The 27870-nt window shown below is 51.2% G+C and overlaps 8 protein-coding genes across 8 annotated transcripts; 4 read left to right on the top strand and 4 right to left on the bottom strand.

The window, feature by feature from the left end:
- The first annotated feature begins 107 nt into the window (after positions 1 to 107).
- On the top strand, positions 108 to 6167 carry NCU07894 (oligopeptide transporter 2). Its single transcript, XM_956690.3, has 10 exons — positions 108 to 1112; positions 1168 to 1328; positions 1404 to 1615; positions 1677 to 2007; positions 2071 to 2324; positions 2377 to 2421; positions 2488 to 2550; positions 2604 to 3057; positions 3117 to 3372; positions 3428 to 6167. The coding sequence occupies exons 1-10, from the start codon at positions 958 to 960 to the stop codon at positions 4155 to 4157; spliced, it is 2661 nt and encodes an 886-aa protein (XP_961783.2). The 5' UTR covers positions 108 to 957; the 3' UTR covers positions 4158 to 6167.
- On the bottom strand, positions 4263 to 6387 carry NCU07895 (hypothetical protein). Its single transcript, XM_956691.2, has one exon. It carries the CDS (start codon positions 5926 to 5928, stop codon positions 4525 to 4527), a length of 1404 nt encoding a protein of 467 aa, XP_961784.1. The 5' UTR covers positions 5929 to 6387; the 3' UTR covers positions 4263 to 4524.
- A 2828-nt stretch (positions 6388 to 9215) lies between these two features.
- Positions 9216 to 12169, top strand: NCU07896 (hypothetical protein; the record flags this gene model as incomplete). Its single annotated transcript, XM_956692.3, has 6 exons — positions 9216 to 9413; positions 9474 to 9555; positions 9668 to 11210; positions 11629 to 11773; positions 11846 to 11911; positions 11984 to 12169. 6 exons carry the CDS (start codon positions 9216 to 9218, stop codon positions 12167 to 12169), a joined length of 2220 nt encoding a protein of 739 aa, XP_961785.3.
- Positions 12170 to 15110: 2941 nt separating this feature from the next.
- Positions 15111 to 17356, bottom strand: NCU07897 (hypothetical protein; the record flags this gene model as incomplete). Its single annotated transcript, XM_956693.3, has 1 exon — positions 15111 to 17356. One exon carries the CDS (start codon positions 17354 to 17356, stop codon positions 15320 to 15322), a length of 2037 nt encoding a protein of 678 aa, XP_961786.2. The 3' UTR covers positions 15111 to 15319.
- A 1436-nt stretch (positions 17357 to 18792) lies between these two features.
- Positions 18793 to 19973, top strand: NCU07898 (endoglucanase IV; the record flags this gene model as incomplete). Its single annotated transcript, XM_957321.2, has 5 exons — positions 18793 to 18885; positions 19024 to 19050; positions 19137 to 19436; positions 19575 to 19827; positions 19930 to 19973. 5 exons carry the CDS (start codon positions 18793 to 18795, stop codon positions 19971 to 19973), a joined length of 717 nt encoding a protein of 238 aa, XP_962414.2.
- Positions 19974 to 20140: 167 nt separating this feature from the next.
- On the bottom strand, positions 20141 to 22481 carry NCU07899 (CAIB/BAIF family protein; the record flags this gene model as incomplete). The annotated part of the gene is made up of 7 exons (XM_957322.3): positions 20141 to 20181; positions 20277 to 20711; positions 20800 to 20878; positions 20940 to 21022; positions 21093 to 21799; positions 21890 to 22107; positions 22213 to 22481. 6 exons carry the CDS (start codon positions 22479 to 22481, stop codon positions 20352 to 20354), a joined length of 1716 nt encoding a protein of 571 aa, XP_962415.3. The 3' UTR covers positions 20141 to 20181; positions 20277 to 20351.
- Positions 22482 to 22886: 405 nt separating this feature from the next.
- On the bottom strand, positions 22887 to 24167 carry NCU07900 (hypothetical protein; the record flags this gene model as incomplete). The annotated part of the gene is made up of 1 exon (XM_957323.2): positions 22887 to 24167. Exon 1 carries the CDS (start codon positions 24024 to 24026, stop codon positions 22887 to 22889), a length of 1140 nt encoding a protein of 379 aa, XP_962416.1. The 5' UTR covers positions 24027 to 24167.
- A 322-nt stretch (positions 24168 to 24489) lies between these two features.
- Positions 24490 to 26943, top strand: NCU07901 (hypothetical protein). The gene is made up of 6 exons (XM_957324.2): positions 24490 to 24613; positions 24683 to 24765; positions 24828 to 24902; positions 24966 to 25144; positions 25204 to 26182; positions 26253 to 26943. Exons 2-6 carry the CDS (start codon positions 24720 to 24722, stop codon positions 26822 to 26824), a joined length of 1851 nt encoding a protein of 616 aa, XP_962417.2. The 5' UTR covers positions 24490 to 24613; positions 24683 to 24719; the 3' UTR covers positions 26825 to 26943.
- The last annotated feature ends 927 nt before the right edge of the window (positions 26944 to 27870 follow it).

Here is a 27870-nt window from a genome sequence, read left to right as displayed (position 1 = left end):
TTTGCAACGTCTTTTCATCTTCATGTGACACTTTGGTCTTATGCACCCTTCAATGCTCTTTCCCCCGATCACTAAAGTGAACTTGACCTCTTGGCGGGGATCCAGAAGTGGAAGTTGCGAGTGAAGAGCAATGGTGTTAGACACGGAAAGAAGTGTGTCTGGTTGCGGAGTGTCTTCCGTCAAAGCTTGGACATCCCCACAGCTCCAAGAGCTCATGCAGTCCCGTCAAGTCGCAGAGCATAGTACCACTACCTCCGTCTACTGAACACATTCTCCCGTCATGTTTGCACTGCACTCTTCACTCTTGTCCTTGCAGCTTCCATGTTCTCTGGCATGTCATGATCTCTCCACAAAAATCGATCCGGACCATGGGTAGCTAATGTCAGGCAGGCCATTGACAATTATCTCGCTCCTTTACCACCAACCGTGTGAGTGCGAGAACCATGTTTCCAAGATGGCCCTCCCAGCCGCCACCCCACCATGTCAATCCGAGGTCTTATCCTTTTGTCACTGTCTAGGCGTCCATCACTGTGAGCCAAGATGCAGCGCCCAGACGGGCTGATTGCCGCAAGGGTTGACAAGCATGGGATGCCTCCTCCAAAAGTTCAACAGCTACCATAGCTCACGTTATCTCCCTCATCCAGAAGTGTCTTGTTCACACATTCTCTTGGCCCTCCCGTCTGGGAAGGTCATTATCACTGGGCACTCACACCGAACATAGAGGGGCGAGGCCAAGATAAGCCAGTCGGGAGTCTTGCAGCATACAGGAGTACAGCTTCATGTAGGCGCTGTGAGGTTGAGGCATGTGGCGTGCTTCCTCAAGGGGTTTGTGATACCACGTATAGAAAGGAAGATATTAACCTCTTTCCCCCCTCGTCTGTGACATGCAGCCATCCTTCACGTCTTGAGGACTGCCTATCCATACCACATCTTTCATCGGCGTGTATACCGCACGTCATGGCGACCACCAGAGATGAGAAGGCAGTGAACATCACCCCTGCTGGGAGTGATCAAGCTTCTGCTTCTCCCGCCAAGTATGACGAGAAGATCGACGGCATTCATGAAGTTGGCCTTGACCGTATGGACTCAGAGGAAGCACAAGTTCTTGAAGGGTAGGTTGAGTCTCTTCGTCTCCCGTTGGACCAGTATCAGAGATTGACTATACAGACATCTTGATGTTACCGAGGAGGACCTCCTCCAAGCAAAGGCCGCGGCCGAGTCCCTCAGTCTCGAAGAGGTTGTCAAGTTGATGAAGAATGTAGTCAGCATGCATGGACGCGATCCAAACTTTCCGCACGTGGTTCTTGAAAAGATCCAGGAATTCCTAGGTGGGTGTCTCCTTATGTAGTCCATAGCCAAAGCTGTCCTCTGCTTTGGACTGGTCTGACGCGTCTACACCACAGCCAACGAGCAGAACATTCTCTCGAATCCGGAAAAGTACGATGATATCATCACCGAGATGAAAATTGAAGCTGCTCTCATCCAGAGCAACAGTCCCTACGCCGAAGTGCGCGCCGTGGTCGACAATACCGATGACCCTTCCACGCCGTGCTCAACCATTCGTTCGTGGACCATTGGCATCTTGTTCTCTGTCATTCTCGCCTTTGTCAACCAGGTAGGTGCCAATTTTCTTTTTCGAGACCCCGCATGCTTCTCATGGCTGACCATCATCGCAGCTCTTCAGTGTACGCCAGCCCAGCATTTCGATCGAATCCAACGTTGCTCAGCTCCTTGCTTTTCCTCTCGGCAAAGCCTGGGAGATGTGGATGCCGTATTACGAGTTCACTCTCTTTGGAACCAAGCATAATCTCAATCCGGGGCGGTTCAGCAAGAAGGAACACATGTTGATCGCCATCATGGCAAACACAGCCAAGTCGCTGCCCTACACGCAGTACATTGTGTGGACCCAGGTGCTGCCGCAATACTTTAACCAACCATATGCGAACAGCTTTGCGTACCAGATTCTAATTGCGTTGAGCACCAACTTCATCGGCTATGGCCTTGCTGGTGAGTGATAGTCTTCCTTATGTGAGATGCCAAAGGGCTCGGGTGATTGACAATACAAAATAGGTATCACTCGCCGGTTCATCGTGTATCCATCTTACTGCGTCTGGCCCGCATCTTTGGTTACCATCGCCCTCAACTCGGCTCTGCACCACGAGGAGAACCATATAGTTCCTGGCCCGTTCAAGAAGCTGTACAGAATGTCGCGCTTCAAGTTCTTCATGTGGGCTTTCGGCGCAATGTTCGTGTACTTCTGGTTCCCCAACTATCTCTTTGAAGCCTTGACATTCTTTTCTTGGATGCAGTGGATTGCTCCCAACGTAAGACAGACCCATTTGCTTCTGTGGCGAGAAGTTAATCTAACATTGGCAGAATTTGAATCTGAGCATTCTCACTGGATTCCAAAACGGCACTGGCGTGAGTGCTCCCTCCCGATTTCAGCAATGAATACCGTCGCAGTGTCTTGATACTGACTGTGTGTAGATGTTCAACCCCTTCCCCACATTTGACTGGAACGTTTTGCTTTTCGACTCCGTCGATCCTCTCGTGAGTCTTCTTGCTTCCATTCCTCAGAGTTATACTATACTAACCAATGCCAGATGGTGCCTGCTTTCACCACGTTCAATAAAACCTTCGGCATGGCGTTTTTCGGCTTCATCATCCTAGGAATTTGGTACACTAATGTTTGGAATACCGGTCACCTCCCAATCAACAGCAACCGTGTGTTTGACCACTACGGTAGTCTGTACAACGTCTCGCGAGCCATTGACGAGAAGGGCATGTTTGACGAGGCGAAGTACATGGATTACAGCGCCGCATATCTTTCAGCAGCCAACGCCATTGTGTATTTCGCTTTCTTTGCCATCTATGCGGCCACCATCAGCCATATCATCCTTTTCCATCGGGCCGAGATCGCCATTGGCTTCAGGAATATCTGGAAAACTGTGAAGCCAAAGAGATGGACAAAGAGAAATGCTGCCGGAGAGAGTGTCGAGGAAGAGGATGTTGGATACAAGGACGTGCATAACCGTTTGATGGCTGTTTATCCCGAAGGTGAGAACCCATTCCTGAAAAGAGGACGAGAAAAGGTTACTGACGAGAACCCAAAACAGTTTCGGAACTGTGGTACTTGGGCTGCCTCGTGATTGCCATGGCACTTGGCTTTGCTGGTGTTGCCGCCTGGCCCACATATACTACTGCTGGTGTCGTTCCCTACGGCCTGTTCCTTGCAATAATTTTCGTCATCCCTATTGGCATCATCAAGGCCATGACGGGTATCGAAGTCACCTTGAACGTATTGGCCGAGTTTATCGGTGGTGCTTGGGTTGAGGGCAACGCCTTGGCCATGAACTTTTTCAAGTCCTTTGGGTAAGTCGTGTCCCTCTATTCCCTCATTGTCAGGTCTCAAGCTAACTCACCACAGATATGTGACCTGCGCGCATGCCATCAGCTTCGCCAACGACCTCAAGCTCGCTCACTACATCAAGATTCCTCCTCGCCACACTTTCACCGCCCAGATGGTGGCCACGCTCATTTCCACTTTCATCTGCACCGGTGTGCTCAACTTCCAAGTCAACATTGAGAACATTTGCCAGACCAACGCGCCCATGCGTTTCTTCTGCCCCGGCATCAACACCTTCTTTACTGCCGCCGTCTTGTGGGGAACCATTGGTCCCGTCAAGGTGTTTGGAATTCATGGCCAGTACAAGTGGCTCCTTCTGGGCTTCCCCATCGGTCTCTGCATTCCCGTCATCTTTTGGCTCATCATCCGCAAGTTCCCGCGCAACAAGTTCATTCGTCAGTTCCACCCCGTGGCCTTGTTCTATGGCGCACTCAACTGGGCGCCATACAGCATGAGCTACTGCTGGCCAGCGGTGCCCATTGCGTGGTTGAGCTGGATCTATGTGCGAAACCGATACCTGGCGTTCTGGTCCAAGTACAACTTTGTGTTGAGCGCCGCGTTTAGCGCGGGTATCGCGCTTAGCGGTATCGTGATGCTGTTCTCGGTGCAGTGGGCTAGAGTGAGTGTGGAGTGGTGGGGTAACACCCAGCCGTACAAGGGCTGTGAGGATACCGCTTGCACGATCAAGACGTTGTCCGAGGGAGAGAGGTTCTTTCCCTGGTGGGACGCGAACAAGGTGCCGGCCCCTTAAGCTGATGAAAAAGCTGTAATGTTGTGGATTGGGGGTTCGTAGCTTTTGCTGGCGGCGGACATGGGAGGAAGGGGTTCTAGGCCTGGTTGGTTGGTTGGTTGTGTCTGGAGTTCGGTACGCGGAATGACTGCTGCTATGTTTTTGTTGATGATATCTAGCTGTGCTTTCGTTATGAGATCTCTAGAGGTTGGAATACGGTAGCCTATACCTAGTCAATAACACTCGTTGTATTGATGACGGGGACCCCCGGTTCCAGTACTATTGTACCGGTGTCTGTGTATATGCAAAAGGAATTGACAATATCCAAGGAAGGGAAAACAAGGGAAAGAGAACATAAGAAGAAGAAAGACAACGCCCGCTTATGACTTCAACACCACCCATACTTTTCATTAGCAACCCACTCGACATCCTCGGTCCGACCACCCTCGATGCCCTCAGCCCCATACCACATCAAGCTGGGAATACTATCCATATCCCTCTCCACCATCTCGTACCCGCCCTCAATCCCGGCTTTCTCAATCAACCGACCCACCAACGGACTCGGATTCCACATCTGCACATCCTGCACCCTCCACTCCGCCGCCTCCCGTTGCGCCACAGCCAAGATCGCCCTGAAGGCTTCCACCAGATACCTTTCTGTTTCTGGGTCGTCCTCTGTCACTTTTCGCAAGGACTCCTCGTCCCCGAGATCCTCTACCCCTTCCATGACGAAACGGAGAATATGCATATGATTCCCCTCGATACTCTCGCTCTCCAAACCCCGGTAATACGAACGGGTCCAGACTGCCCACACTCTCTGTTGCCCATTTCTATCAGGGCAGTCGTAAATAGCCCCTCGAACGGAGGGGGTGCGCTGGAAGATGTGTTGCGTCATGAAATCTTCGCGGAGTAAATGCCAGAGGAGGCAGTCTAAATCTGGCAACAAGGCGACGTGGGTTTTGGAAGGGTTGGCGCGGGCGAGGGTGGGGAGGGTTTGCGTGAGGAGGTGGGTGGTGTCGAGGGTGCAGAGGGGCGGGAGGGTGTGGTAGCTTATGGGGGAGAGGTTGGGTGGGAAGGGAGGAGTAGCGGGGGAGAAGGGGGATGAGGAAGAGGAAGAAGAGGAAGAGGAAGAGGAAGAAGAGGATTTGATGGGTTTGAAAGAGACGTGCGCCGAGGGAAAGGCCTTCCATCCGTTTTTGGCATAGAAGGATTTGCCTATGTCGGAGTAGAGGACTGAGAAGAGGGTTGTTGCCTCTGCTTCTTCTTTCCCCGGGGTGGTTTCGGTTTCGGCTTGGGGAAGGGGAGGAGATTCAGGCCGATCTTTCTTATCCGTGACTTGCCAAGTGCGCAGCCGCTTGCCCAACTCCTGCATCATCCTGTTGGCGTATCCCTTGCCGCGGTACTGAGGGTCGGTGAACACGGAGCCGATGCCGTGCGAGATGCCTTCGGTGAGAATGACGCGGTCGGAAGAAGGGTCGTAGCGAGCGGCGACGGCGTGTTTGCGGAGGGTTTCGCAGGAGGAGAGGATGGGTCGTTGGTTATTGTTTTCTGCTGCCTGAGGGGAGTTGTTGCTGTCGGTCAGGATCCAGTGCGTCAGACCGCCGTCTTTGGCGAGCGGGAGCGTCGTCATGAAGTGTTCACGCGCGAGGTACTCGGAGTGAGAGAGGGCGGGTCCCCACATGGGGTGGGTGAGAGACCATGTTTTGGGACGCTCGTCTTCGTGGGCGAGGGTGAGAGTGAGAGAGGGTGAGGAGGCTGAGGGGAGGGAGGTGGCGGGTGTTGTTGAGCCCATTGTCGATTGTTGAAGTTGTGAAGGTGTTGGTTGGTCTGGGTACTGCTCCCTTTAGGATAGGATGTGCTTTCTAGTATTGTTTAAGTCTGTCGAGCAGGTTACCGTCAAGGTCCGCCATATGAAAATGAGGAACGGAACCGAAATTGTCACGGGTCCCTGACTGGATATGTCAAAGAATATGCCGGGTGGTGATGCTTGGCGGACGAGGACAAAGAGGAATTGAACCTAATCAAATTAACCTCCCGGAGAGAAGATACACGAAAAAACAAACATATAAAAATAGGTAATCCCAGAACAGCCGATAACGAGCGGACCAGCAAAGGGGAGGAGGGTATCAAGATAAATGTAAAAGTCCGGGGTCCAAAGTGGAAACACTTTTGTTTGGAAGCTTCCACGAGAAAAACGAAGGTGTGGGGTCTTCTTTTGGACAAGATCGATCGTTGGCATGGTGACCTCGAACTGTGAAGGGAATGACCCCAAGTGCAACCAAGCGGGTCCATTCCGCCGGGAGAGCCCCCAGTGAAAAACCCATGTCGCAGCCCTAAAACCTGCCCCTACAGCAGGAACACCAACACGCTATTGGTCACTCGCTAGGTCACGATCGACTCTTCTCCGCAGTAGGCAGGTCCCTTGGCGGACACAGTCCACAGTGAGCTGAACCATCGTGCCATACCAGTGCTGGTGCAATATGGTGTTCAGGGATCCCCTAACAGTGCGTTAACAGTGGGCTCGTACACAATTGGACAAATCCACGTATTCGCCAACAAGCAGCGACATGGAAGCCAGAGGGCAGCGTCACATTTTGGAGGATATGTACATAATGGCGGTAAGCAAAACATGTTGTAAAGCTGCACTTCTTTCGCCTAGCATCGGCTTTCTTTCTTTCTTTCTCAAGGGAGACAGTGACAGTTCCGACGCCCGGAATCCACTCCGGGGTGTACTTTGAATATCTCATGTGACCGACCATCTTAGGTAACAGCCTTCCTGCTGTGCAAGGATGCCCGTCAATTGATCAATGGGAAGGCCTTCTGACACGGCATGACTGTGATTGTGCTCTGATTGCTTGTCCAATCGAGGCCTGGGTCAAGATTGTGGCCTCAACTATGTGTCGCGATACTTGTGGTTGAGTCGAGGGACAGCGGCTGATGGGTGATAACGAGCAGATAAGAGAAACGGTGACGGTGGGCCTGTACGACCCACACTTTTTTTCAACGACATCTCATGGATATCTCCCATCATGCCTTGCTCCTCGGCTCACTTCACTTGGCCACATCATGAGCTTTTGTGGTGGTCGTGACCGACCCTACTCCAAAACTTTCAACTTCTGTCTTCATTGCCATCAAGCCGGGGCATCTCTCTTCCAAGGTTCTTCTTCTGGGCTAGCATCGAACGAAGACAACCACCACCATGCGTTTTCGCCTTGCCTTATCCTTTTTTTTTTTTTTTTTTTTTTTTTTTTTTTTTTTTTCACCGACGCACTGTCACATCTAACCTGCTCTCTATGGTATTCCTTCGTCCCGATGTATTTGGTTTCAGTCCTCAAACTCCTGCTCGAGAACCTTTGTTTTCCTCCTTACCAATCTCCGTGTTCCCTCCCCATTCCCTCTCATTTGCTACCTCTAGCAAGACATGGACAGTATCTCCATGTCACGTAACATCCCTTCCGGGTTCACAACCCGAACTCGAATCGTCCGCGGGAAAATAATATCTGCATGTGCCAATCTTCATCATCGTTAAACATAGTGTTCACCAGACCCCCCTCCCCCCCAAATTCCAGCTGTTTGGGTCCGTCTCAAAAGCCCGGCTTCCGGTACCCCGCCAGTAGCTAGGCGCCGGAACGCTTGTGAAGCCAGGTTGGTCAGTATGCCGGCCTGTGATTCCGGTTCTTTTTTTTTTTCCTTCAGAAGGAACGGAGTCAACGATCGTGGTGTCGCGTATACCAATATGCTAGAATCAAGCAATTCTAGCCCAAGATCCGTTATGATCTAAACATTTGCGAAAAGGGAAGCTTCCAGAAAGCTGATTGTTCATGCGTTGAGTAGCGGGCTTATCATTCCGATTCGCTGGCCGCCTACCGTTACGTGTGCGCATGATTGTGCTTGGTTTAGTGGTGCTTGTAGAGATGGGTGGAAAGGACAACTTCTTGGCATCATGGCCAGCCTGTTGATTGATGGCCCAGTGGCCAGCTCTATTGTGCTTTGCGAGCGTAAAATGGCAGACGATGTGCTGATTCTGGAGTTTTAAACATCCTCATTCCAGTGTCACTAGTTTTAGGCGACTGTTGACGCTCAAACTTGCACAAACTGCGAGTGTCCTTTGCGTCACGAACCTTGACCACTTGGACAAACTGTCATCCTTCAGTTCCCAGGGAGTTCCAGGTATGACTGTATGACTGGTGTCACCGTTAAAGTCGTTTGGCTCTTGATTGGGGACTCCAAATTCAGGTTTAAGCATTGAGTGGTCATATGTATAAAACCCATCCTCCCATTCACCTATTCTAAGATGCTGGGGATTCTCTCTTCTTGCACTCAACGTTAACAGTTCTGTTTGTTCTTGCGATAGTAAACCTTGGCTCCAAAAAACCTTTGGACAGCGCTGGCACATTTTTATCTCAACGCCACGAAGGTGTTGTTGCTATAGTGACGAGCCACTTCCCCGAACTCCGTTACCGTATCATCATCTCCGAGCCGCGGTAGCGTATACCTCTTCCTTCCCACTGGTTTAACTCGTACCTCGTTTAGCTTAGGGGACGTATATACCATCGTTACATCTGCTACAGCTGCTGGCTTATGAGCTCTTTTTCTCTGTCCATGTTATCTCTGCTTGAGTGGCAGCTTGGAGTCATGAAAAGTTGTCCGTGTTTGACGTCGCGAACTGTCTCTGGTGAAGGTGCCAACCCAGGCTCGCATTAGCACAAGGTTTCGTCGACGTCCGGGCCCCTTCACTCGCGTAGAATCTGGCGTCCTATTATATATTCTGTGGCTCCACGGCCATTCACTGCACGCTACTAGTGGTGACCAAGGCCAAACCTGAGGCTGTCATGGCCAAGCTTTAGGGGAAGGGTTCCAGGCTCAGGGTGGATTAAGCCCTTATAAATATCTCTTGTGTCTACGAACTTTCTTCCAGTTTGTCCTTCTTCCTCCATCGAACATTAATCTCACAATTTCGGTCAACTCATCAACCTCAGTCACTCGTCGCAAGCTAGCTACTACCTAGCTACGCCATTGCAACTTGATCGTCAACTCAATTATTCTCCTTCCATCGCCCAATTCCACAACAGGACCACCATGTCGTCACACAATATCGTCAACCAGACCACCGCCAACCGTTACGAGGTGTCGGTCTGGCACGAGATAAAGGATTACATAGATGCTTCGTTGTCTCTCACCACCGAATGTTCTCCTAGTCCCATCCCCTTTGCCCTTTGTCCACTTTGCCGCGAGGAGCTTGACATACAGGGCATTCCCCCTACCAGTAAGACCGTGGTCAGGCACCCAGGATGCGTCCTACCTTGTGGGCATTTCTTTGGACTAACATGCTGGAAGGGTTGGGTGCGTGATTACCAGGCCGAACCCACGAAGCATTACATTGGGCCCAACAACCCAATTCCCGTTGCCGGCATTCGAGGTACGTTTAATCCTGTTGGGTTTTCTCTTCTCTAGTTTTCTTTTCATTTCCTCTTGTTGGGGTGGTGAGAACTGAGCTTGGATCTAACATTTTCCTTTCCTAATTCACACAGAGGATCGCCGTCTCACGACAATGGATCTGGCGGAATGCCACAAGTACGGCCAATCAAAGCCGTACCGCAAATTTGAATGCCCCGTCTGTCGTACCGATCTTCACTACACCGGATGCTGCTGTGAAGTCCGGCCTGCTATCATCCCTACCAACAAGTCCACACGTTCTATTGCCAGTCTTCTCGCGCTTCCGAAAACCTTTTTGGAGGTTTCCAGGGATGCACCTACTGCTCGCCTCGACCAGGACACGACCGTGGATGGGACGGACGTCAGACAAGATACAACGGACGCCAGCCAGGACTCTTCGGACGAAGAGAAGGACTGTCCGGACAGCGATGAGAATGTCGCCGACAAGGAGAACGACATGGAGGACGACGAGATCATCGCCAATTACCGTCGTAACATCACATCTGCGGCCAACAACGACAACTACATCGAGAGAAAGACCGCCGGCTCTCCCCGGTTCAGCCAGCAAGGGCCTAACGGAGCCATCCGCATGCTCACCCCTCGGCCCGTCATATACGACATCAAGTCAATCCGTCAACCCGGCTTCTACCCGGTTATGCGCCTTCGCGCTCAGTACCCCGACCTGAACAACCCCAAGGGCTGGGACTGCCGCATTGTAGGCGGCCGTCTCTCCGATGTCGTCGACCCCGTGTGCGGTCAATGCATGTACGACTTGACTCGATACCGCTGGCTCAAGCATAAGTATGACGAAGTTGAACCGGCGTGGAAAGGCTACAATGCCTACGACTCAACTCTTCCTGATAAGCTGCCCAATGGCGATGACCTACCCGGCGCCGGACTAAGACAATTTCCCGGCTTGTCGTGGAAGTTGGCCGTCATCAACGCGTATCTCTGTTTAGACTCGAACGGTCGGAAGAGACAGCCGACCTGGGGCCGGTGGCCGAGGGAGCTCGATTACATGCTCAAGCACAGAGGCTGGACAGCGGGTGTCGACTTTGTAGATTGGAAAAAGGCTGAAGTAATGCCTGCCATTCATCCGAAGCAGTCTGAAGAGACTCCAAGAGATTTGGGGGCTGTAAGTCAATTCCTCAGCCACCTCTGCCGCTTCTTCACCAAGGCCAACAAGGAAGAGACTCGCGACACTGAGGGTCCAGTAGCCGAGGATCTTGAAACTCTGGCGCTGTCGGTTGACTGGAATCCAAGCCAGCGCGCCCTCGACAACGGCCTCCGTCTTTGCGATATGGAAGGGATGGGACCATACCCCGACTGGGACGAACTCTTGGAAGAGCCGAGTTGGCGGGCCCACGGAATCAGCAAGGTCCCTCGGGACCGGTGGGGCCAAGCTTTCGGTCGCAAGGTGCAGGATCACGTCTTGGGTGAATGGGTGGAGGGACATGGTCACGTCATTCTCCAGACTGACAAGTTCAGTTTTTGTTCGAGGCGTAGGCTGCGGCCCACGCAGGGTCCGCGAGAGGCAAGTCGATCTCGTTTTTCATTTTGGCAGAGCGTTAGCACCCGTTTCACCCGCATTCACATCCCTTTTGTTATAGGGCTTGTTTTGGCTTTATTCTCCGTTTTGTATGTCATGTTTTGTCATGGACGCAGATCTCATGGGGATTTGTGACCTCGGAGTTGGGGGGAGGGGGTTAGGGACTGGACGGAGGGATAACTGTACAAGACCGGTCGCTTCAATAGAGTTTCTCAAGACTGTTAGAACTTAGGGGAGAATATCGTAACACCTACAACTTTGCCTTAGAGTCAACTAGCACCACATATATAGATAGAGGTAGTGTTATGTACGAATTCCCTCAGTGACTGGACCAGTGCATACCGTACATGGGCCGCGCTCAGTTGAATCCGGCTGAGTCAACCCAGACACAGCACAGGGCAGGCAACTAGGTAAGTTTACCCTCTCCGCAGGACAAGACACCAGCGGCGGTTGGATCACGAAACCAACTTGGGGCTAACGGCCTCAAGAACTGGACGCCATGTTGAGGGCCCGAGACTGGACACTTGGAGTCCAGTTCGTCGACTGGAGAAAGGCATCCAAGAATGCCGAGGAGAGCCCAGAGACGGACCGTGACTGGACTCCCAGCGAGCAGTTCGTTAACAGCGGCCTCAAGCTGTCCGACGTGGAGGGAGTGGGGGAGTATTCCGACTGGGATGAGCTTCTCGAGCAGGTTCAAGCTGCTTACCCCATAATCACCAACTAGGTCCTATTCAAAAGGAAGCCGGTGCAGTTTCTGACTGTTCCGAATATTGAAGATGACAACCAAGAGGTATGTGCATGCTCTCCCCCTTTTGCCCTCTCATGTGTTCGTGCAGTCGCCAGCTTACACGTTGCCTCACAGGTTTGGCACATCCCTCAGACGGGAGAGATCTTCGTAACATATGAGGAATACCTCTCGAGCAGCCGGAATGGCAGGCTCGCGGGGTTAGCAAGGTTCCCCGCAACCACTGGGGCCGTGGGATGCTGCATGGTTAATGAATACTACCTAGAAATTGAGTTAGAGGTTCAATCACGGACGGTTCGCTGAGAAATTTAAACAAACTTACATATTTACCAAGGCTCACCGGGGATTTTGAGCCGTCTGGTAATTTCGTGCCCTACTCTTTGTAGATAGGTTTGAAAGGCACCCTATCTCGACGGGTAACCGAAAGGTGTACAGAACAAAGCGGAGAAAAAAAAGACGGAAGGACCAAAAAACATACAACACCAGGGATTCGCTGGTCGTCACCGACCCAACTACTATACGTCGCGACCCCAACCCCGGTTACGCCCCACCCTCGGTCACATCCCCACACCGCCATTTCTCCTATACACTTTCATACTCTCGATCTTTTAATAACAATAACTCTACTAAAATACTATCGATTTGATTGATTCCGGTCGCAATAGCTTCGTCTTTACTCGACTAAGCGATATCTAAGGTCCGCAACGGACTTTCCTAGCGTATAGTAACTAAGAAGTATAGCGTACTATAATCTACTATCTCCGACCGTATACGAGGCACCTCCTCCCTTCGTATAATTAAAATACCCTAATAACGGCTGTCCCCCGCCTAAGAATCCTTCTTATACAAATGGATATTAAATAAAGAGAAAGTTAGTTGGGCTCTTAACCGTCGTTAAATTGTTGGCTTTATAATAGCGATATTAAAAAGAGGAGGCAATTATAATAAGTTGGGGGCGCATTGGGTAGACTGTTTTATAAAAAGAAATCTAATTGTTATAATAAAGATTTCGAGCCCCTTTGAGTTAGTTAGAGTTAGGGGGTCTATTAAGGAAGCCTTTACAAAATTCTTCGACTTTTTGGAAGTTTAGATTCGCGATAAGGGTATTATTCCTACTAATATATCTAATATAAATAAATATAATCTTTAAGAATTAAAATTAATAGACGGTAAAGTCCTTGGGACTATTTTGACGAAGAAAGTATATTTAATAACGACCGATATAACAATTTGGGTAACTATTATTAAGTTTGGTACTATTGAGGGTAAGAGATTGATTCCCGTTGTTATTTTTTTTGGTATTAACCTCTAAGGATAATGGTTCTTTGATATGGACTACGAACTTAAGAGTTGGAAGTATATTAGTATTGCTAGTAGATAGAGCAATTTAGAAATTGTACTATTATAGTTGAAGGAGGTTTATCTATTAGAAATGAAGCTAATCGACGATAGTTAGCGTCTTTTAATCTTCGATAAGTATATTAATTATATAATTAACGACTTCCTTATTGAAGTATTTTAATACAATATTTAATTACTTTTTTTACCTTCTTATACTTCCTATAAGACTTAACCGCTTAACCACTTTATTTTTTCAATTATTAAATCTTATTTTAGAGATTTAATTAGGGATTTCGCTAATTTTCTAATATTTGTATTAGTAAATAAATAACGGTTCCTTAAGTATTATTAGGAAGTTTTAAGAAGGGGGGTAAGTATTAGAAACCTTAGATTAGGGTTTAGAAAAATAGGAATATAGCTAGTAAATAAATCTATTATTATTGACGATCCCGCGGTAGTTATTAATAACAATGCCTTGCTAGCCGAGCCTTTACTACCTAGAATACTACTAAACGAACTTATTTCGATAGGAAACATTATTTTTCCAATTCCTTAGAGGTCTAGGGATATATTGGGAGGTATTTACAATTTCTCCTCTATCGACCGTAATATTAGGACTGTTTTCACTAAGGCAGCCAAGGCCCTTAATATTAAGAACATTAAGTTCGCTACTAAGGATTACTAAATTTAATATTTATAGATTTAATTGGAGTTATAGAAGCCTAGAGGTAAAAGGAAGGTTAAAGAGATTGGTAACGATAAATTTGTACAGATAGAATAGATAATAGAAGTTTGTGATGCTTTAAAGGAGGGTCCTAAGCGCAGAAGGGTTGCTACGGTAACGACGACGATGAGACTGCTTTAAGAGTTGGGGAGAGCCCTCCAGCCAATCCTTTATATTATTGAAGAGTATTAGGAATAAAATTATGACATTTTGAAGTATTAAAATCCCTGTAAAAGTGGCTAGTTTGCAATGTTATTTGATTCCTGGTGATGAAGTTATATGACCGAGGGTGGGGCGTGACCGGGGTTGGGGTTAGCACGTCTAGTTTGGCCCTTACTGGCTTATCTATGGGAGAGCGGACGGGATCCCGAGTTTTCCAGTGGGTATGGTCGTATGTGATTGTCTATCTTGATATCACACCCTATAAGCTGGTATCAAGTTAAATTGGAGAGTACTCGGTAAATGAGATAAATGTAGAATGGGAAGAGAAAAAAAAAAAAAAAAAAGACACCGTTTAAAAGTGAGAACTGTAAATGTAATACGCTTACTTCCTCCAACCTGCTCAAGTGATAATAATGATATTGAAGAAATGCGATGGCATGACGTCCTGTATGTGGTTTCGAAGTTTTCTTTGACAGTGGACACAGGAATTGCCATATAAATGCCACCTGGAAGTCATACCTGTACCGCTCCGAAGCTGTCCTGTATGATCTTCGGTTCTATGGTATCTAGGTAGGTACCTATGTAGGTAACCGGATCTTGCAGGGTCTTGATCTTGTTGAATAGCACATGCGAGTATGGCTGTATCCTCTTCGGTGAAGGAGAATGGACAGAGAGGCGGCTGGGGGCCGAACGGAAGGGGAATGGGTAGCGGCAGCGGCAGCGGCAGCGGCAGGGAAGAAGGTGATGTGAGGCTTTGCTTCCTGTGGTGAGTATTTATTGGTGCCCATTCTTGGATTCACTTTCCCAAGATGAAGGGCGTTTGTGACTTGCCGCTGGTCTAGCCATCAACGTGCTAGAACTCATATATTTTGTGTGAATCTTGACGTTCGAAGACCGTTTCTGGATGTCCTAATAGTTAACAAGAAAACTAACAAAATTAGCTTCGAAGTATAGGTAGGTAGTGTATATCTAGCCTCCGAAATGAGGGAGCAAACAGGAAGAAGCCCGAAGTGGAAGCGGTGATTCACGGATGAAGTTGCATTATTGAAGAGAGAAAGGAGGGGTAAACGCGTTATGCATCTGCAGCTGTCAAACGCCAGCCAATCGGGGCGACAACCGACTACAAAAAGTCCAACAGTAGATATTCCTTCCTTCCTTCCCTTTTTCATCCTTCCTTCCATGTATGCGGGTGGGCAATGACATGATGAAATTGGAGGTTTCTCTTGTTAGTGCACCGCAACCTCCACCCAAGCATCTTCTTTCCCCTTGACAGCCTCTCCCATCATGATGCCGTACACGCAACAGTCGCCCACCCAAGTAACATGGCACCGGTTCGCCCCTTCGCCTTCCTGATCCTCGGACTTCAGAGGCTTAAGCACAACTGGGTGTCTGCACAATTCGAGAATCCAGACTTCATCGCCAGGTTCAGACGTCACAGGCCCGAACCCGACCTTGGCTCCTTCGGTGACGAACAAAACATGGTGTTGGAGATATGTGGACGCCCAGCTGCCCTCGTCCCCGTCAAAGGGATAATGGCCTGGGTTTGCTGCGTCAAGCTTGCCCGTCACCACGCCGAGATACTCCTGCATCCAGCGACCACTCAACCACCGCCTGCATGATTCCTCACTTGCCGACGAGAAATACTCATGGCATCGCCCCATAAGCTCCCCATATCGCGCAGCGCTCGCTGCCAGAACCTGGTCGTCCGGAACCCTTTGTCTCCCCAGAACTTCGCGCTGCTCCACCACCGCAATCCTGTCGACCAAGAACCCGTCCAATCCAAGTACCCGTCCACTTTCGTCCAAAAGCCTCGGACCGCCCCCCACCATAACAGGTCCATCGGCGCAGTATTCATAGTAGAGTGACTTATGGGCCCAATAATCGGCTTCTGGCACTTGGACTGGTACCTTGTGTTCTTCCGTATCGAAGTAGAAGAAGCCATCCGACCATCTGTCTTGCGACCAGTCTATCACCCACGACGGGAGACCCTCCAACTTGGCCCCTTCTCCCCGTCGGCCCATGAGGGGTTCAAGACTGTTAGATTGCTTGACAAGGGCCCATGAGACACGGCAGAAGAGTGTTTGCGCATCCAAAGTGTAGTCGCACGATGGGATACCAGGGAGAAAAGCCGCCTCCTCCTCCTCTCCAGCCTCCTCTTCTTCCTCCTCGTCTTCTTTTTCCTCCTCCTCCTCCTCCTCGTCGTCGTCGTGCTCCTCTTCCTCCTCCTCCTCCTCCGCCGCCTCCTCCTCCTCACTATATGCTCGGCCTTTCAACCCCATCAACCCGTACACCTTATCCCTCAGGTCCGTGGATTTCCTATCGCGCCAGCGATACAGCGTGGATACAGGCTCTTCACCAGCAGACGAGAAGCTGATACCCCTCATAAGACAAGTCAGGTAGTTTAGCAGCTGTAACCTGTTAAACTCGTCTGGCATTAGATCGCCAACGTGCTCATCTCGCCTTCCATCAGTAGGCCCCATGATTGCCTCAGACGCCATGTCAAACAGATGCCACGACATCTCACAGGCGCCCCAATACACCGTCGCGGCAGGAGGGAGGATCGCCTCTTGCACGGTCCACACTCGTGACCACCAGGGCGTTCTAAAGAGCTTGTAGAACGCTTCGGTCGCCCTCAGCCGCAACTCGCCATTCAGTCCCTCCTTTCCGCCATCTTCACCATCCTGAAACCAATCCGGCAGAGCCGGGTTAGGTACATCCATCCCACTGAACCTGGCGTCCATCGCTTCGCCTGTCGCGCTGATCCAAGCGATAGTGTCGAAAGCCGCTTGCGCGTCTTCCTCAGAGACACCTACATCTCGTGGATATCCCAGCCAGATATTACACTGGGTACATGAGGCGTAGATGCGGCGCATAAGATTGACTTGTTGGGTCTTTTCGACGTTGTCGGATTGATTGATGCATACTGCGTCTATCCATATCGTCCTTATACGGTCGGGAAATCGAAGCCGCCGCAGCGCTCGTAGGAGGCTCGCTGAGACTGGGAAAGAGGTATGGTCGATGAGGATTTGAGGCGCCTCTGTTTCTGGGTCGCTGCCGGCATCTTGCCACGCATAAGACAAAGTCTCGTAAAAAGGTATTTGTTGCCCATCGCTAGGCTTCAGACTAATCACGCGGTAACTGCATGCTATCGGAGAAGACTTGTTTTCGGATGGAAAGATGTCGAGAAGTCGAATCTCATCAGCCGATGAATTGACCGGTGGACGAAGTATTTGATCCGGCGATGATTCCTCCGGAGTCTCCATGCCTGCTGACTATTCATGAGGATTTTGTGTGTTTTGTTGGGATTACATACTGGTCAAGCGATGGTTGAGCCCAACATTGAGGCTTTTTGCCAACTCATGAGGCTCCACGATTCGACCATCTCACTGGGTCTCTATGCGTCAAGTCAGCCTAGATTCATCACCCTTTCCCCAGTTTGTCCTAGAGACGTAGTAGCGTGTGGAGGAGTAAGCGCTTATCATTGCCCCAAAAGTTGACTCACAGCATTGCTATTTTGCAATTGGCATGTCCTACACTGTCAGTCGCAAGCCCTCTTCCTCACTGGGGACTGGCAGGAATCTGGCAAGCGGACAATACAATCGATGTTCGAATGCCGGTAGGACACGGGGCCATGATCAATACACCGGTACAGTACGGAGGAGTGGATCACCAAACTCGGAGGTCGGCCGGCATCCGGGATTTTGTGTGGGTGCTCGGTCGGCCCCGGTGATTGAACGGATTATTTGCGGACCAGCTAGACTGATTGCTTTTACAGTTTCAGAAGCCAACGTTGGAAAATTATCCCGAAGTTCACACCATAGCGGCTTTTCGGGAACAGTTTCCTGGTATCTTCCCCTCTGTTGATCACTTTTTTCACTGTTCACGTCGATACCAAGACTCTTGACGGGAACTTGATCCGATATGGACTACAACTGGACTACGCACCACGCATATGACTGTAACGTCGACGCTCTCCCCTCACCATCATTACGATGCGCATTCTCTACAATATGGTAGTTCCTCCCAACACACACTCCTTGAATTCCCCCGCGCGCGCTCGGTGGTTATACCATTGGTGGGTCAATTCTTGTGGTAATTCCAACAGCAAAGCAATAGCTCGGAAGATGGTGCCCCGTTTGTCAATGGCGTACGCCTCTTCCAAGCTAGAAACCTCAAACTTGCCCTATCACCACCATCACCATATGTTTCCATTAAGGCCCATTGACGCGCGTCTTTTTTCTTGGCGGATCAACCCAAGCTTGTCCATTCTGCCCTGTCGGTATCATCTTCCCCAACGACTTTGGAGAACTTATCCTCAAGGGTAAGGGTGGATCGTACAGCCTCCGTCCCCTGTCCAGCTACCAAATACAGTATGATGAAACGTAGGAGAGCGGGATCGCCAAGTCTTTCTTCTATCTGAACCTGGTTTAATGGTTTTTTTTTTTTTTTTTTTTTTTGGGTTTGATGCCATACCCGGATCGAGACGTCGGAATATCCGAACGTCTGGTTTGAGTCCACATGGCTAGGTGCGACGAACCGGGCTCGTAAGTTATGGCTTGGGTCTAGGTCAAAGGAAGAGCCGCATATAGGAACGGTATATATACTGGAGTTGAGACCCGGATGGAAAAGGAAAGAGGCTCGCTTGTTGTCAGACAGAGGTTGGACAGTCAGCTCAAACTTGCACTCGACAAAGACCAAGATGAAGACCTTTGCGACTCTTTTGGCTTCCATCGGCCTGGTGGCCGCTCACGGCTTTGTTGATAACGCCACTATTGGTGGTCAGTTTTATCAAGTATGAATACCTACCTTCATCTTGGACTATACTGAGGAAAACCTGCTAACAACCTCACAGTTCTACCAGGTAACACCATCACCATCACCGTGACCTCTGACTTGGATCTCACAAACTCACACTCTATACATCATGTAGCCGTACCAGGACCCCTACATGGGCAGCGTAAGTTTTCTTCTCCCCTCCCCTTACACCCATAATCCCAAACTTTCCCATCCGCTCCTAACTTTTTCTCCCTCCCTCCCCTATAGCCCCCCGATCGAATCTCTCGTAAGATTCCCGGCAACGGCCCCGTCGAAGACGTCACTTCCCTCGCCATTCAGTGCAACGCCGACTCAGCCCCGGCCAAGCTTCATGCGTCCGCCGCCGCCGGATCGACTGTCACTTTGCGCTGGACCATTTGGCCCGACTCGCACGTGGGACCCGTCATCACCTACATGGCCCGCTGTCCCGACACGGGGTGCCAGGACTGGACCCCTAGCGCCAGTGATAAGGTGTGGTTCAAGATTAAGGAAGGTGGGAGGGAGGGAACGAGTAATGTTTGGGCTGCTGTGAGTTTTCTTTCCCTTTTTCTTTCCCTTTCTTTCCCTTTTTCTTTTTTTCTTTTTTTATCTTGCTCGCTTCGCTCGATCTTTGCCTATCCTTGGTATGGAAAACGTTGATTGACACTGACGACAAAAATAATTCAGACCCCCCTCATGACCGCCCCGGCCAACTACGAGTACGCCATCCCGTCCTGCCTCAAGCCCGGTTACTATCTGGTTAGGCACGAGATCATTGCGCTGCACAGCGCCTACTCTTATCCTGGTGCTCAGTTCTACCCGGGATGCCATCAGTTGCAGGTGACAGGTTCGGGAACCAAGACGCCCAGCTCGGGACTGGTCAGTTTCCCGGGCGCGTACAAGAGTACTGATCCGGGGGTTACTTATGATGCTTACCAGGGTGAGTTTCTTTTTTTCTTCTTCTTTTCTTTCTTTTTCTATTTGGGAAAGATGATGAGGGGAGAGGAAATATGAAAACTATTGCTAACGGTCATGGAAACAGCTGCCACTTATACCATCCCCGGTCCTGCTGTGTTTACTTGCTAAGTAGGTAGGCAGCCAATCCCCACAGGAGGCAAGGGAAGCTTGCTTGCCACATCAACTTGTTTCAATTTGAATTTCCTTGCACGGAGGTACTTTCATTTTCTACCGAGTCACTTCAGGCCTGATTGAATCAAACGGGTCACTCTTCAAGTACATATCTACATCTCTTCTTGTATTCAATGTGCAACAGTCGATGCTTGTACATAGGTACCTTAGGAACTCAATTAGCAATACGAATATGCACACAACTCTATGATGCCTGCCAACGATATAAATCCGCGTGTCAACATCACCATGCTTACCTACCTAATGTGCCACACCCCGTACCTTGGTCGGGCTAAGGGGTGTGACTGGCATTTCGAGCCAACACGAGTACTGCCACTACTCAACATTCTCAACGCTAAGATCCTGGGGCCACCTCGCCTCGTCCACGCCGTTTGTCCGAGTCCCAACATCGAACCCGAGCTTCACCCCCTGGTTGGGGAACTGCAGGATCGGGGCCACGATGCGCATCGTCTTACCCAAAGACTTGACAAAATACTGGGTAAAGAACTCTTCCTTGAAGAGCTTGTCGGCGCTGCTCTTCTGCACCGCCCCGAGAACCCTCGGCATGAGGTAATGCATCGAGTGATAGTGCCGGAAAACGGGCGAGCCGTTGCGCTGCCACACGTCTTGCCATACCTCCAGGGGATACATGCCACAGCTGTTAACTAGCCACTGAGAGTAGTAGTTCAGAGCGACCTACACTTGTCTGTTAGCAGGTGCTAGCTAGAAGCGACATGTTGTTGTCTTCATGATTCGCATTTGGAGCGAGGTGGTAGGTACGTACCTTCACCTTATACGAGCCTCCGTGCTCGGCCTGGCGAAGGAGCGCCGTGATGATACCAACTACTCCGCATACCCCGGTGCTAGGAATACTCGTCAGGGCAACCTCGATCATAGCTAAGAATCCCGTGGCGGGGGACTTACCAGTAATCCGAGTTCGGGAACACAGGGGTGACAGGCTCGTTGTTGCCCATCGCCCTACCAAACTCATAGGACACGCCACAGCACTTTAATCCTTAACGTCAGCACACCAAGTCCGGACAGGGTAGGTACTGTGGGGGGGCTACATATCCTTACCGCATCACTGATCTGCTGCCATCCCGAGCGGCCCATCCACGGTCCACGCCACCCGTAACAGTTCTCACCGCAGTACACGATGCCCCTGCCACGGGCCTCGCACATCTTGATCACGTCATCCTCGCCAAACCCGTATTTGTCCAGCACACCCGGTCGGTAGCCCTGCAGGAAGACGTCAGCCCCGAGAATGAGGTCCCGGAGCTTCTTCCTGTCCGCCTCCTCGCGCAGGTCGAGGCACGCATTCCATTTTCCGTGGTTCAGATCCGGGTGCAGCACCGACATGTCAGGAAGGTGCGGTGCGGTGATACGCATGACGCTGGCGCCGAGCTCGGCGAGGCCGCGCGCGATGGATGGGCCGGCGATGACGCGGGTCAGGTCGACAACTTTGAGGCCCGCAAGAGGGCGAGCCGGCGAGGTACGCGGGATGGATGTCCACCAGCCGGGCCCCTGATTCGGGTTGGGGACCGCCTCGAGATCAAAGAGGCCGGCATCGGCGTTGGCCTTGCCGTGCTCGGACGCCTTGAACTCCTCCTTCGTCCAGCAAATGGTGCCTGCTTGCCTGTGCCCATCAGCCAGAGTCTGGAGCTCCTCGGCTGTGTATTTGGCCACCGCGTCCTGGATATACGCGGTGGCCTCCTCCGGGGTTGTGAAGTCCATGTTTGCTGGTAGGCCAATGGACTTGAGTGTCGGGTCAGGGTTCATAGAGCCTATATATACATCACGGTAAAAGAGATTTCGGTAGTCAGCTTATTACTTTGCATAGGTATCAGTCAAAGCAACGCACAAACAGGACTCACCGTGGAGATGGAAGAACTTTTCGTCTTTTGTCTTGTATATGTTGGTCGCATCAGCGCGGTACCAGCTACCTACGCTGTTGTGTTTGTCCCAGGATGGGAAGTACTTTTCCAGCTCCGCCCTCCTGGAGGGGTCGGTAATGCAGCTTGCAGGCAGATTCACGCCGGCCGAATCTAGGGTCCAGATTAAAGTCGACATAATAAATAGCTGGGCGTGGTCTCTTGACGTTCGATTACATATCCCGTCAGCCTAAGCCATTTTTTGGTCATGGTGGTACATATACAACTCGTGTGAAGATGGAAGCTTAGAGGGGGGAGTTTCTTACGTATTAATTGTCACAGGGACAGGCTCGATGCCGTACTTCTCTTTCAGAAGCACGTTGAGTATGGTGGCTTCATACCCCTTGAGGGCGGAGATGCTCTCGGCAAAACGCCAGTTGACCGGTAAGCTCGGAGAATCGCTGCCGACAAAGGATACCTTGTTAGCGGCCTCAGAAGCGCCAGCAGGGAGGTTCTTTCGAATCAGCGGGTTTGCGAGAATACCCTCCAGGAGCAGCTTCTTGGTCTCGGAGGGGATGGAGTATCGGGCTGCCATGGTGAAATCAATGTGTGATGTGGAGGCTAAAGAGTCGAGTTAGGCGGATCGCGAATGGCCTTGTGTCGGCGAGCCATGCCGACGCGGACACGATGATATTTATATCAGGGCGTTTGCGTGTACATCATATAAACATGCAAACATCCACATCTTCGGTTGATGGATGTTGTGCATCGAGAACCACTTACTCAGTGGTTCCAACAATGCCGTCACTCTGAGACCGGGATGCTCGGGGGCGACCCCACTGGCAGGGTAGATGCAGAAGAAGGCGAGATCCAGGGGGAGTACCAAGATTTTTGCGAATCGGCGGTATTGGGTCTGGAGGGCGTTTCTAGCCCAGACGATTATAGAGAGGCATTATGAACTCCAGTTGGTATTTCAAGACAGTCGACTTTAAAAGAATTCTCAGGCAATCCGGAAGCGTATCGACTCAATATCTAACCCGTCCACAATCGCCGGGTACCGCATTATGAGCTCGTCTGTTAGGCCCCATCCCTCGATCCTTGTGAAGGTGTCATAGAACTCTGGCACCATCCGGAACTGGCCGTCCTCGCCAGGTTCGAGGAAGTTCTTGCCCCATGGCCACCGCACCTTGGCGCAACAAGTCAAGAGAGCGAAGGCATCCGCGAGGTCATATTGGTGCTGCTTGTTAATCATGTTGGCCCGTAGGCCAGGAAACCACAGCAGGTCGATGAAGTAAGGATGCTTCTTCTGCAGTTGCTCCTCGACAGGCAGCTGCCATGGCTGCAGGCGTAAGTAGGCCGCTTCGGTCGGACATATCATCCACTTGATGAAGTAGTAGCACAACCAACCGACGGCCAGTCGCTCAGGGTCCAGGTAAGGGCATTTCCGTAAGGCTTGGTGTATCACGTCTGCCAGAAAGTTGCGTTTAGACCCGTAAAGGAGTTCCAGCGGCGTGGGAGACTCCGGAGACGACTCGACCAAGTCTGGCCTCTGCAGCCAGAGCCTGAAGCAGTCGGTCATGATAGCATCGTCATCATCGTGGAAGGGCGTCATGCTCCAGCGAGGAATTGCAGAATCCGTCGGCAACTCGGGCGGTGAGAATGCCATCCCTTCTGGGCTGCCCCGTCTGAACTCCATCATGGCCTGGGCCGCCGACTCGGTCTCCGAGATGACGGCGGTGGGCCATGGTTCAGGCACAGCGCCTAGAAAGCCCGTATCGCCCACCAATGAAGCCTCGGTGCTAAAGCTCGGTTCCAGGAAGAGGCCGTCTTCGGGACCCCAGGAAGCGACCAAGTGCCGGATGTCATTTTGACGCGTGCGCAGGAGTTTGTTCTCCTGGGACAGGCGGTCACAAATGTAATGGTACTTCCGCACTTTGTCGTCGAGCATCACTATGCGCTGCTCGAGCTCTTGGATGCGCTCTAGGCGCTTGGTGCGCAGGTTCTGCTGGGCACGCCGGTCACGCTCGCGTTTCTTGTCGAGCGAGCCGACTGATTTGCGGGCACGCGGGGGGGAAGTCCTGGCCCGGGAGGCGGTCACTGCCGGGGCTAGGCTATGGTCGGGGTTGCCGGAATCATTCATATCGCAAAGGACAAGACAAAGTGCTATTGCGGGCAATCGTGACGGGACATCAATTCGCAGGCCGGCAAGACCTCTACAGGTAGCAGGCGTGGAGAAAATGGTAGAGGTACTGATACTTGTCGCCCCTGAGACGAGTCAGCGGTTATATATATATACGGTATATATGTATATCGTATGTAAAGGACCCGCCCCATCTTCCTCCTGCAACAAAAGGTCTTGGCGCCAAGCGCTAGTGCTTAACCCAGGTTGCCAGCAAACTCCTTAACATCAATTAACTATTTCACCGCAAATCAACAACAGGGCTTGTTTTGTATGGGAAACGGATCAACAAGCGGAAATCTGGAACGCCCACAACCGCTGACTCGTCACTCGTCGGCCCAGACTACTTACTCGCCGTGCGTCATCGGCATGGTGCCAGTTGGTGTCGCCAACTGTGGTGTCAGCTGCTTGGGATACGCGAGGCACATCACCTTTGGCGCGCCGTCAGGTACCTAGGCTCGCTAGGTTACCTCTACCTAGAGGAGAGGAGAGGATGTGATGAGGTCGCCTTCCGGCTGGCTGTCCGAGACATGATTCCCGTAAAACAGGTATAAACATACAGGGCGCTCCGTGCCCAGTGAGGTAATGACTGCAAAGTAACCAACTCTACTACCTAGTTTTCGTACCACCTTGTTACGCTATCCCCCGATAACCATGGCGAAACGACCTGTCCGCATCGCTAATTGCTCGGGCGCTCTGAGTGAGAGGAGCCAAGCTGTGCTTCAGCGAGAAGAGATGGCTAACGGCTTTGCTTGTTGACAGCCGACCCGGGCGACCATATGTACAACCAAGCCAAGTACGGCGAGGTCGACTTCATCACGGGTGACTACCTGGCCGGTAAGCTTGGATGGTTTCGCTGAATCGCATCTCAACAAGCCAACGCTGATCCTTTACTTCAAGAGCTTAATATGGCCAATGACGCCGAGGCCTACAGGAATGGGCAGCACCCTGGGTGGATGCCGACCGCGTGGGACGGCCTTTGCAAGTCAGTCGAGATCCTCAAGGAGAAGAGGATCAAGGTCATCATCAACGGAGGATGCCTGAACCCGCGCGGACTAGCCGAGAAGACCCACAATCTAGTAAGATAGGTACCTAACTGCGCTTGACACTGCATTCCCTAACAAAAGCTGGATTTCAGGTTCAAGAGAAGAAGCTGAACTTGAAGGTAGCCTATGTTGAGGGCGACGACTTGCTACCACGCGTTCATGAGCTTATTGACAAGCAAGAGCGTCTAAAGCACTTGGACGCGGAGAACCCTGAGGTCACACTCGTCCAAGGCACTAAAGACTTCTTGAAGAGTCCCGGCAGCAACATGGTTGTCTCCGCCAACGCATATCTCGGCATCCGTGCGATCAAGCGCGGCCTGGAGGAGGGGGCAGATATTATCATCTGCGGCCGTGTCTCAGACGCCTCGCCCGTCATGGCCGCCGCAGCCTGGTGGCATGGCTGGCCAGACTCGGCCTACGACGAACTCGCCGGGTCTCTGATCGCGGGACACCTAATCGAATGCTCTACATACGTTACCGGCGCCAACTTTGCTGGCTTCTACAAGTACGACATCAAAGATCTGCTCAACCTCGGCTTGCCGATTGTCGAGATTGACTCCAAGGGCGAATGTGTCGTCACCAAGCACGAGGCTTTGCCGGGCTTTGTCACGGAGGATACCGTCAAGTGCCAGCTGCTGTACGAGCTTCAGGGCAACATCTACCTGAACAGCGATGTAAAGGCCGACATCACCCACATCCAGGTCAAGGAAGAGTCCAAGAACCGTGTTCACGTCAGCGGTGTCAAAGGATACCCGCCGCCTCCGACCACCAAGTTTGCCGTCTTCTACAAGGGAGGCTTCCAGTGCGAGATCACCATCAACGCGACGGGCTACGCCACAGCGAAGAAGTACGAGCTTCAAGAGGCGCAGGTCCGCTCCAAGTTGCAGGAATGGGGCCTGCTCGAGCAGTTCGACACGCTTGACTTCCAGCGGATAGGCGTCCCTGCGGAGAACCCTCGGTGCCAGCTCGAGTCGACAACGTCTCTCCGCATCTTTGCACAGGCCAAGGATGCCGCCACGCTCGGCAAGCTCGCACAGGCCTGGACGTACAATGGCATGGCCCATTTCGCGGGTAAGATACAACCTAGTAATAGTCCAAACCAGATAGACCTACCTACCTGTCTTGTTGACGAAATCTTTAGGCATGCACAGCACTCTCGACATGCGCCAGCTCCGGCCGATCCCCTTCAACGCCTACTGCCCAGCCATTGTCGAGCAGAAAGAGCTTGAAGAGAGCATCAATATCATCATCGACCCCTCGACCCACAAAGTAAAGAAGCTTGTCGTTGGCCCGCCGCAAAAGACCGAGCGCCTCGCCGCGCGCGACAACTACGAGACGTCCAATCCGGTGGACTTGGCGAGCTTCGGCCCCACCGTTGACCGCCCGCTCGGGGACATCGCGCTCGCCCGCTCGGGGGACAAGGGTGCCAACGTCAATATTGGCATCTTGGTGCACACCGCAGAGGAGTGGGACTGGTTACGCTCGTTCATGACCCGCAAGAAGATGCAGGACCTTATGGGCACCGACTGGAAGGACTGGTACTTTGTGGAGCGCGTCGAGATGCCGCTTATCAAGGCCGTGCATTTTGTCGTCTACGGTCCCCTGGGTAGAGGAGTCAGCAGCTCTCGTCTGCTGGACGCGCTGGGCAAAGGATTCGCCGAGTTTATTCGAGCGGTGCGTGTTCCTATTCCAAAGAAGTTCTTGAATCTTTAAAGTACAGGTAGGTAGAAGAATGTAGGTAGTGTACGGAAGTGGCAAAGCAAAAATAGTTTTAATGCCATCGCTGTAGCTTTCGTCCTCTATACCTACTCATCAATCACAACAGTGTGAGGAACTCTTCCAAACCTTCATGACACCTATGACCTCCGGTACGTACAAAACGCCATTTTTCAAGTGCTGTTGGGGGAAGCCGAAGCTAATCGATAAAACATCTAGCATAGACGCTTTCTTATCGATACCTAGGTAGCTTCTATTCAATATATGACTTTCTCTAATACCCCAATGATTAAGAAAGAAGGGAGATTCCCAACGATCACTACCTAGGTCTATGCAACAGGCTGTCGGCTCAAGAACGCAAAGCGTTAGGTCGCCAGCGTATACGCAGGCCCGGTACGGTATTCTGCGAAGAGGAATGGTGGGGTACCCGGGAGGAAGTATACCTTAACAGACACTCACTTGCATATTCCCGCCCAATAATAACAAACCGGTCTGTTTTGGCTCTCTCCTAAGAACGCATATTCTGAAACTATTTACACAAGTTTTCTTTGATTTAGACAAGTAAGAAGATGAGGACAGATGCAATAAATTCTTCAAAGTACTTGGTTAGAGGTATCTCTGTAGCGGCTTTTATTTACAGCGGCCATAGGGGGGGGGTGGTGCACGGCAGGGTGCGGTTGGGCCACCGGTCTCCACCACTAGCACCGGAGAGTAAGGTAGTGTTAGCACAGTACCCGCTACGAAGCGGTAACCAGTCGCTGAAAGCAAGCTGACTTTAACAGACATCCGTTGTAGCTGCTACCAGCTAGGACGTCCCAGCCAGACCGGACCAGGTTCAGTTTACTCAATCAAGGCACCCGACATCCATATCACCACGATCAGACACTAGTAACACAAGTGGAAATAGGTATAATAGGTGGTAATAGTATCTTTTGCTTGCTTTACTGCACGCTCCCCGGTCTCACAGGCTGCTGGCACTACTTGGACTTATCTATACTCCTTAACAGGGGGGATCTTTTCTCTCCATTTCTTCGTCCAAAGAG

Source organism: Neurospora crassa, linkage group IV (assembly GCF_000182925.2).
Source record: "Neurospora crassa OR74A linkage group IV, whole genome shotgun sequence".
Taxonomy (NCBI): Eukaryota; Fungi; Ascomycota; class Sordariomycetes; order Sordariales; family Sordariaceae; genus Neurospora; species Neurospora crassa.
The sequence above is the reverse complement of the archived record's forward strand: the minus strand, read 5'-3'. Positions and strand labels throughout refer to the sequence as shown.